This window comes from Pongo pygmaeus, chromosome 21 (genome assembly GCF_028885625.2).
Source record: "Pongo pygmaeus isolate AG05252 chromosome 21, NHGRI_mPonPyg2-v2.0_pri, whole genome shotgun sequence".
Classification (NCBI taxonomy): Eukaryota; Metazoa; Chordata; class Mammalia; order Primates; family Hominidae; genus Pongo; species Pongo pygmaeus.
Genome location: NC_072394.2, coordinates 29,776,697 through 29,786,926, shown reverse-complemented (window position 1 = coordinate 29,786,926; position 10,230 = coordinate 29,776,697). Strand labels below are relative to the sequence as shown.

General features: G+C 48.8%; 1 protein-coding gene across 6 annotated transcripts in view; it reads left to right on the top strand.

The window, feature by feature from the left end:
- Positions 1-10,230, top strand: part of PANK2 (pantothenate kinase 2) — a 56,894-nt gene that overhangs the window by 10,366 nt on the left and 36,298 nt on the right. The window contains exon 2 of one of the 6 annotated variants that reach the window (XM_063659462.1): positions 5,441-5,701. The exons of 1 other annotated variant lie outside the window; for it this stretch is intronic. In XM_063659462.1, coding sequence (XP_063515532.1) covers positions 5,441-5,701 — 261 coding nt within the window. Of the gene's footprint in view, positions 1-5,440; positions 6,417-6,472; positions 6,620-7,942; positions 8,093-10,230 lie in introns of those variants that run through there. 4 more of the 6 variants (XM_063659465.1, XM_054467913.2, XM_063659463.1 and 1 more) reach the window with 4 other exon arrangements.

The window sequence follows — 10,230 nt, the reverse complement described above, 5'->3', positions numbered from 1 at the left end:
AAAAAAACCAACAAAAATAAGCTGGACGTGGTGGCATGCGCCTGTAGTCCCAGCTACTCAGGAGGCTGAGGAAGGAGAATCGCTTGAACCTGGGAGGTGGAGGTTGCGGCGAGCCGAGATCACACCAGTGCACACCAGCCCCGGCAACAGTGTGAGACTCCGTCTCAAAAAAAAAAAAAAACAAAACCCGCCGGGCATGGTGGCGCATGCTTGTAATCCCAGCACTTTGGGAGGCCAAGGCGGGTGGATTCTATGAGCTCAGGAGTTCGAGACCACCCTGGGCAACATGGTGAAACCTCCTCTCTACTAAAATAGAAAAAGTTAGCTGGGTGTGGTGGCGCGTGCCTGTAGTCCCAGTTACTCAGGAGGCTGAGGCAGGAGAATCGCTGGAACCCAGAAGGCGGAGGTTGCAGTGAGCCGAGATCGCACCACTGCACTCCAGCCTGGGCAACAGAGCGAGACCGTCTCAAAAAAAAAAAAAAAAAATTACACGAGTTCTTGATAATACTAAAAAGAATTCATTGTTGACCTCTAGAGGATGCCCCAGGAAACCAACTCATTCTGAAAACTGGTCAGTAAAGGGAAAGAATTGATCCTGCCTTTTCTATTTGAGTAGTTCCAGCTCCTCTGGAGGCTGAGGTTGAGGTACTTCAGGATAACAAAGAGTTGATGAGGGAAGATTCTTTATAGAAATATTCCAGTTAGGCTGGGTGCAGTGGCTCACACCTATAATCCCAGCACTTTGGGAGGCCAGGCAGGCAGATCACTTGAGGTCAGGAGTTCGAGACTAGACTGGCCAACATGTCGAAACCCCATCTCTACTAAAAATACAAAAGAAAAGTAGCCGGGTGTTGTGGCGCACAGTCGTAATCCCAGCTACTCGGGAGGCCGGGGCAGGAGAATCGCTTGAACCCGGGAGGAGGAAGTTGCGGTGAGCTGAGGTCGTGTCACTGCACTCTGGCCTGGGTGACAGAGTGAGACTCTGTCTGTCTGTCTCTCACACACACACACACATTCCAGTTAACCAAGCATAGAGGAAACTACCTGATTAGAAAATTACGTTAGGGGCTGTAGCCCCTAATGTAAGTAGTTAACGTTATGAATTTCTCTTCTCTTGATGAGATGAATAAAAAGTAAATAGTGAGACACAGTGGCTCACACCTGTAATGTTTTCACTTATAAGTGGGAGCCACTTTGGGAGGCCAAGGTGGGAGGATCGTTTGAGGCCAGGAGTTTGAGACCAGCCTGGGCAACATAGTGAGACCCTTGTCTCTAAAAAAAAAAAAAAAAAAATTAGCTGGGCGTGGTGGTGCACACCTGTACCCCCAGGTGCTTGGGAGGCTGAAGTGGGAGAATTGCTTGAGCCCAGGGGTTTGAGGCTGCAGTAAGCTGTGACTGCGCCACTGCACTCTTGCTTGGGTGACAGGGTGAGACCCCATCTCAAAAACAAAACAAAAATAGAAAAATAATGTTTAAAAAGGTAAATAGCACCTGTGAAGAATTCTTTTAAAGAAATCAAACCTGGGCCAGGCGCGGTGGCTCATGCCTGTAATCCCAGGACTTTGGGAGGCTGAGGCAGGCAGATCACCTGAGGTCGGGAGTTTGAGATCAGCCTGACCAACATGGAGAAACACCATCTCTAATACAAATACAAAATGAGGCAGGTGTGGTGGTGCATGCCTGTAATCTCAGCTACTCAGGAGGCTGAGGCAGAAGAATCGCTTGAACCTGGGAGGCAGAAGTTGTGGTGAGCTGAGATTGCGCCATTGTACTTCAGCCTGGGCAACAAGAGCGAAACTCCACCTCAAAAAAAAAAAAAAGGCAAAGCAATCAAATATAATATGTTAATATGTTGATCTCATTTGGAAACTAAATTGATGTTTTAAAAAATTTACTTAAGAGACTGGGTCTTGCTATGTTGTCTAGGCTGGACTCGAACTCCTTGTCTCAATCAATCCTCTCACCTCAGCCTCCACTACAGGCTTTAAGAAATTAGCTCTAAGTCCTTATGGTAGGAAAGCTGTAACTCAGGTTATTGGATCATGGAGGGGCCAGGATTAGGTGGCCTTAAAAATATGGGCTTGGTCTCCATCATGATTGTTTAAGACTCTTGGTTCCAGCTAGGCACAGTGGCTCACGCCTGTAATCTCAGCACTTTGGGTGGCCAAGGAGGGTGGATCACAAGGTCAGGAGATCGAGACCATCCTGGCTAACACGGTGAAACCCTGTCTCTACTAAAAACATACAAAAAAAAAAAAAAATTAGCTGGGCATGGTGGCAGGCGCCTGTAGTCCCAGCTACTCAGGAGGCTGAGGCAGGAGAATGGCGTGAACCCGGGAGGCGGAGCTTGCAGTGAGCCGAGATCGTGCCACTGCACTCCAGCTTGGGCGAAAGGGCAAGACTCCATCTCAAAAAAAAAGACTCTTGGTTGCAAGTAATAGAAGACAATGTAAGCCAGATAAAAATATGGGGCGGGAGACTTAATAAACTTATTTTAATGTTGCAGGGGGGAAACATATGGAACCCAGACAGGAATGTATTCTGCCTAGGGAATGGATAGAAACAGGCAGGACTGGGAGAGCTGGCAAAGTGCTTTTTCTGTTCTGTTCATCTGTTCACTCTTGGATCTCTGTGCAAACCAACTTTTTTTTTTTTTGAGATGGAGTTTTGCACTGTCACCCAGGCTGGAGTGCAGTGGTGCGATCTCGGCTCATTTCAACCTCCGCCTCCTGGGTTCAGGCAATTCTCCTGCCTCAGCCTCCGGAGTAGCTCCCTCCACCATACCCAGCTAATTTTTGTATTTTTAGTAGAGACCGGGTTTTGCCATGTTGGCCAGGCTGGTTTCGAACTCCTGACCTCAGGTGATCCGTCTGCCTCGGCTTCCCAAAGTGCTGGGATTACAGGCGTGAGCCACTGCGCCTGGCCGCAAACCAACTTTTTCTGCTTCTTTGACCCCACGAAGAATGTGGCATCACACTTTGAGAACTGAGTCTCTATTCCAAGGTGGTGGGGTTAGGAGGTACAAACATGGCTGTTGGGGCCAATCTGTGATCTATAGAAGGAATGGTTGTAAGTTGGTAGATGTCAAATATGTCCACTACAAAGATGTAGTTTTTTTTTTTTTTTTTTGAGACAGAGTCTTGCTCTATCGCCCAGGCTGGAGTGCAGTGGTGTGATCTCGGCTCACTGAAAGCTCTGCCTCCCGGGTTCATGCCATTCTCCTGCCTCAGCTTCCTGAGTAGCTGGGACTACAGGTGCCCGCCACCATGCCCAGCTAATTTTTTGTATTTTTAGTAGAGATGGGGTTTCACTGTGTTAGCCAGGATGGTCTCGATCTCCTGACCTCGTGATCTGCCCGCCTCGGCCTCCCAAAGAGCTGGGATTACAAGTGTGAGCCACCGTGCCCGGCCTCATTTTTTTTGGAAAAAAAAAAAAGTCTAAGCTTAATCATAGGTTTACCTTACTCTGCTCCAAGGCAATTTTTCAATTTTTTAAAAAATAAATGTTTTCTTTCAGTATAATATCCAAAAAAGTGCACAAAATGTCTTGATAACATATTACAAAGGGAACACAACCATGTAACCCCCACCCAGATCAAAGAAACAGAATATCATTAGCCATCTAGAAGCCTATTTGGTCATCTTCATTTTGTTTTGTTTTTTTTTTTTTTTTTTTTTGAGGCAGAGTCCCACTCTATTGCCCAGGCTGGAGTGCAGTGGTGCAATCTCAGCTCACTGCAACCTCTGCATCCCAGGTTCAAGTAGTTCTTCTGCCTCAGCTTCTGGAGTAAGTGGGATTACAGGCACGCACCACCACGCCCAGCTAAGTTTTGTATTTTTAGTAGAGACAGGGTTTCACCATGTTGGGCCAGGCTGGTCTGAAACTCCTGACCTCCAGTGATCCGCCTGTCTCAGCCTCCCAAAGTGCTTGGATTACAGGCATGAGCCACTGCGCCTGGCCTAATTTTTTTTATTTTTTTTGTAGAAGTGGTCTCGAACTTGTGGTGTGCCTTATTTATTTATTTATTCATTTTTTTTTTAGAGACGGAGTCTCACTGTCTCCCAGGATGGAGTGCAGTGGCATGATCTCGACTCACTGCAACCTCCGCCTACAGGATTTAAGCGACTCTCCTGCCTCAGCCTCCCAAATGGCTGGGGTTACAGGTGCCCACCACCACGCCCAACTAATTTTTGTGTTTGTTTTTTTAGTAGAGACGGGGTTTCACTGTGTTGGCCAGGCTGGTCTCGAAATCCTGACCTTGTGATTCGCACGCCTCGGCCTCCCAAAGTGCTGGGATTACAGGTGTGAGCCACTGCACCCAGCCGCCTTCTTTTGGTTATCATAAGGCGGGCAGCAGCTGAACTTCTCAGGAGTCCAGGCTCTGTCATTCTTTAGGCTTTGTGCTTCTGGATAAGTTGCCTCATCATCCAAATGTTACTGCAAGGACTAAGTGAGATGTAGAGGCAGTGGGCAAATTGTGTAAAAATACTACTGTTTCAACTGTTTTGATGCTGGAGTTCATCTTGCCAGCCAAGGGATGATGATACTTTGATTCTTCAGGATGATCAGAGCTCACAGACTTGGACGGAAGCTCCCTCAGGTCAAGGAGGACCACATTTTTTGGGGGGTGGAGAGAGGAGGCAGAAAGAGAGGCAATGTCAGGCACTGAGATTTAGAAGAGTAGCTACAGCTGTTTTTGGTTCTTGTAGATCTGCGTTGGCTTCCCGCAGGAGCTAGAATTTCCAGAGCTAGTCCTACCGTGAGGGGAGCTAACGCGCAGTGGGCATGAGAATTCTATTCAGCAAGCACAAGTGAAGCTCAACCTTTTTGTTCAGCCTGCTACAACCAATCATTATGGGAGAGGGGAATAAGGATCACTGCCCAAGGGGCATTACAGTCTTCCCCAAGGAGGCACTCTTTTTAATTTTTTATTTTTTTTGAGACGGAGTTTCGCTCTTGTTGCACAATGTTGGGTCACTGCAACCTCCGCCACCCGGGTTCAAGCGATTTTCCTGCCTCTGCTTCCCAAGTAGCTGGGATTATAGGCATGGGCCACCACGCCCCGCTAATAGGGAGGCACTTTTAATAAGCCCACAGTCCAGTGAAATTTGACGGAGTGAGGAAGTGACCTCAGAATACAGAACAGGATGGGATCCTTCCGGGCTTCGGCAGCCTTTGGTAGTGGGGATGCTTGGAAGGGGTCAGGGTCTCAGTCCTGGAGGTGACCAACTTTTCTCTCCAAAAGACAAAGGAAGATAATTTAAAAAAAAAAATCCATGCTCCAAAGCGGCAGCCAAATCCTTCTATGCCCCCCAATGCATCACCCAGAAAGGGGCTCCAGACTCTCCTGCAAAAGGCCAACTCTACTTCCCGACTCCCACTTCCCCTCCTTCGCCACAGGAGGGTGGCGAAGGATTTATAACCCACCTCTTTCTTTCAGTTGCCATGGAGACAAGCCCCAGTCCTTTCATTCCTTCTGGTACCTCTCCAACGCAGGCGGAAAGGAGGCGGCTTAGCCCAAACATGCTGGGGGAGGGGCTGGCGGCCTCGACGGCAGCTGCGGAACCAGGCCGAGGGACAAAGGCTAAGGTCAGCCGCGGTTCAAGCCCTTTCGTCTGCCGACGACCAGCGGCCAGACGCTGCGGGAGCACTGCTGGGCTGGAGGAGGGCTCGAGCTGCAAGGACGGCACGGAGCAGCGGGGTGGGACTCGGGGTCGCCCCGGGAGAGTTCCGCGGCCCGGGGGGGGGGGCAGAGGCATGCACAAGTGGGGGCGGATGGAGGGGGTGGATGAGGAGGCTCGGGCCCTTCCACCCACGCGTCCATTGGGCGGCGCCGCCATCACTCTCTTCTGGGCTACACCGCATTCTCTTCCTCCGCGGAACCCGGATCCCCTCCTCCACCACCCTCTCCCCGTCCCGTCACGGGAGCCTCTCATTGGACGGAGGCACAGTCAATCCTCCTCGAGTTAGGGAGCCGACTGGACGCGAGGCCTACGGGCCGTCCCCAGCCTCGTCGGATTGGCTTCCTGCGCGTTGGCGCAACGGAAGAGGCGGCCGGCCGAGGGCGCGCCTCTGCTCTGGCTGGACTGCCGCGGAGGAGGCGAGAAGAAGTCCGACGCTGGGGGGCTTGCTCGGGAGGCAGCGGTGGCTGCTGCGGATGGGAGCGGGCCGGCTCGGCGCGCCCATGGAGCGCCACGGCAGGGCTTCCGCCACCTCCGTCTCGTCGGCTGGGGAGCAGGCGGCCGGGGGCCCCGAAGGGCGGCGGCGGGAGCCTCTGCGGCGCCGGGCGAGCAGCGCGTCGGTGCCCGCGGTCGGGGCCTCGGCTGAGGGCACGAGGCGGGACCGACTGGGCTCCTACAGCGGCCCCACCTCGGTCTCCCGCCAGCGCGTCGAAAGCCTGAGGAAAAAGCGGCCGCGTAAGTGTCCCGTGGGGCGGCCTCCCGGCCCGCCCTGCTCCCCTTCCGGCCCACCCTGTCCCCTTCCGGCCCCGCCGCCGTTTTTCCCGCGCGCGGACACTATCCCCGCACGGTGGTCCCTCGTTGGTGCGTGGCCTGACATCCGGCTGGAGGCCTCGGGTGCTCCGAAAGCGGTACCTTCGGGGGCCCCCCCGCACTCATTGGTATGCACTTCCCTCTTGTTGGAGTGGAGGGCTTTGCCGCAGGACCTGTCCTCCCTTTTCTTAGCTCCTTGGGCATTCTCTTCCTGAGGGTCACATGATTTTATCCTCGAGAAAGCTTCTTTTGACTCATTTCCACCTCCTCTCCCCCCAAATCCTTTGAATCCCCAATGTTTGTTTTCCGTGGGTTTCCAAAGAGCTGTTCTCTAATACTTTAAGTTTCTTTTATTCGTCAATTTCGGGCTTACTGGAAAATGGTTAACTGCCCCTTGAGTTGCACCAGGCCTAAAACTGTATTCCGTGCACCTCTAAGGTGGCTGCCTTTCCTCCCGTGAGAATCCAGGTCATCTCTCACCCACATATCCCCTCCGTTTTCCTTCTGTCTATTTGCAGGTACTCACGATTCAGAACTGTGGCATTCTGGGCATTAAGGCTCTTTGTTTTGAGGGGAAACAACATCTTTCTGAATTTTGCCTTGGGAGTTGCATACGCTCCTCCCAGAGAATCGGTTTCCCCATTTTATTATCAGGTTTCTTTTTCCGTGTTGTATTTTCTCCCCTTTACAAGTCTTCAATTCAAGACCGCTGCCTGGCAGCCATTGCTACTGTTGAAAGTATCAATTGTCCTGATTCTGTAATACGAGCTTTACAGTGTGATGCCATTTTACATATGGTTGGACTTTTTGGTGGGTGTTGCCAGATTCCTATTTCAGGAAATTGACTTGTTTAAATGCAGATTGTGAGAGGGAGGGAAAATGGCAAGATGTGAGATTTTTATTGAATAGTCTTGTACCTTAGCCCAGTCACCCAACTGCATTTTTGAATCTTCTCTGATACGGATGATTTAATGTAGTTCTATTTTGCTGTGAAAAGTTTGGGAGTTTTCAGTTCTTTTGTCTTTTTCCATCTTCTTGCAATAGATTTGGAAAACAGATTCTTAACCTGTGCCATTTTCAGAGTCAGTCACCTAGTTTTATTTGAGAAGCACCTGAGTTTGAAGCAATGCAAAATATGAGATGCTTCATGGTTTTGTTTTACATCATTGGAAATGCATGTAAATTCCAAAGATTCAGCAAATAAAAATATAGCCATTAGCCACAAGGGTTTTTTTGGTTTGTTTTTTGTTTTTTAGTTTGAGACAGCGCTTTGTTCTGTTGCCCAGGCTGAAGTGCAGTGGCATGATCATGGCTCATGGTGGCCTTAACCTCCTGGGCTCAAGCCATCCTCCTGCTTCAGCCTCCTGCATTGCTGGGACTAAAGGCACGTGCCACTATGCCAGGCTAATTTTTCAATTTTTGTTTTTTTAAATAGAGATGGGATCTCTTATGTTGCCCAGGCTGGTCTTGAATTCCTCCTGGTCTCAAGCGATCTTCCCACTTCGGCCTCCCAAAGTGCTGGGATTATAGACGGGAGCCATTGTGCCCGGCCTGGCAGTCCTCTAAGAGCTTTGGTAACTCATTAGCCTCGTGGCTCTGAGGTAGGTGGTAGTATTCCATTTTACAGATGAGAAAACTGGATACGTTTGCCTAGTCAAATGGCTAGTGCGTTGTGAAATAGAAATGTAAACTCAGAATTGCTAGCTTCATAGCTTTTGCTGTGGACCACTGTGTTTTTCTGAATTATTTACGTTCTATTAGTTGTTTCTTCATTGCTCTAAGACCAAGCATAAGTTTGATCTTTTGTGTTCAAGACTGACTGACTTGAGGCGAAAATTTTTAGATACTGTGGAAGTACTTCCAAATATTGAGCATGAGAATGACCTGGTAAAAGTGCAGATTCAGTGGACCCAGTTAAGCTCCTCATATTCAGATACAGGTGACTCAAAGACCACACTCAGAAAAACTGGTTTACACTGGGTGGGGAGAATTATATTAAGGTAATTTTGAAACTTCTTTTAGGGAACTAAGTAGACACATATTCATGCTATAGGATTAATATTTTGTTTTGGTGTTTGATGTTTGTCGTGATTCCCTTCATTATCTTCTCTGGCTGATAAATCATGAAAACCCATCTTTCCAGTATAAGACCTGCTAAAGGAATAAACAGGATACTGATTGTTTTTCCTTCCATTTGTTTCTTCTGTACTATCTAGGGGTGCCCCTGTTAGATGGAGAAGCAGGCTGGGCGCAGTGGCTCACGCCTGTAATCTCAGCACTTTGGGAGGCCAAAGGCGGGTGGATCACCTGAGGTCAGGAGTTCGAGACCAGAGACCAGCCTTGCCAAGCATGTTGAAACCCTGTCGCTACTAAAAATACAAAAATTAGCTGGGCGTGGTGGTGCACGCCTGTGATCCCAGCTACTCAGGAGGCTGATGCAGGAGAAGCATTTGAACCTGGGAGGTGGAGGTTGCAGTGAGCCAAAATTGTGCCAGTGCACTGCAGCCTGTATGATACAGTGAGACTCCTCAAAAAAAAAAAAATGGAGAAGCAGCTTGTTGACTGCTGAACCCTCCTAGAGTATACTTCAGTCTTATCTCCGAGAGAATTCAACTAAGACTAAATCTTTTTGTATTTATTGTTGGGAGGGTTGGGTATGGAATGGTGCCACCTTTCTGGTGAAACCCTATCTCTACTAAAAATACAAAAAAATTAGCCGGGTGTGGTGACGCGTGCCTGTAGTCCCAGCTACTCGGGAGGCTGAGGCAGAGAATTGCTTGAACCCGGGAGGCAGAGATTGCAGTGAGCCAAGATCGCGCCACTGCACTCCAGCCTGGGCGACAGAGCGACTCCGTCTCAAAAAAAAAAAAAAAAAAGCCTTACTCTGTTACTGCACTACTTGTCTAAAGGTGCAGATAGATACTAGTTGTCATTTGAAACTCGAAGGAGTTTTTCAGGTTATCTTAGGCATTCTTGTGGTCCTGGTTATAGTCGTGTTCTGTCACGCATTTCCTAGAGCATTGTAGTTCCCAAACCTGCCCTTGTCCCGGACTTACTGCATCAGAATCCCTAGCGATGAGGCTAAGCATGTGTATATTTAAGTTCTTCAAAAGTTTTGCATCAGGTGGGGAGCGGGGTATGTCTCGCAGGGCTGAAAGGAATACCAAATAAAGATTGATTTTAAAATGATGGAAACCAAGACGCTAATGATGGTAATGTAGCTACCATTTTCTGAGTGCTTATTTGTCTTGGACACTATGCCAAGTATTTTATAAACATCTTAGTTAAGTCTCATAGCTATCCTGTGAGGTAGGTGTTTTTTATCCCCAATTTCCAGATGAGAAAACAGGCTTAGTGAAATTGTCCTTTTGTACAAGGCCATATAGTGAGTTAGTGATGGAGTTGGGTTTTGATTCCTGGTGTCTTGACTTCAGATCCAGTGTTCTTGGTCCACGTTTTGGGGTGGGGGAAGGTATGCGTGATGTAATCCAGAGCTGTGGTTCTCAAGTTTTTAAAACTTTCCCCCAGCCTACCATTGCATGATATAGGTCTGCAAAGGGGTCTAAAATTGTATTTTAAATTTTATTGAGGCATAATTAAATAGAGTAAAATGTACAATTTTGGCAAGTGTAGACACTCATGTAACAAGAGAACATACATTTTTATCAAGGGCTCCAGGTGTTCAGCATATGTGCAGCAGGTGTGCAGGTGTGGAAGCCCTGTGATCAGAGTGCTCCAC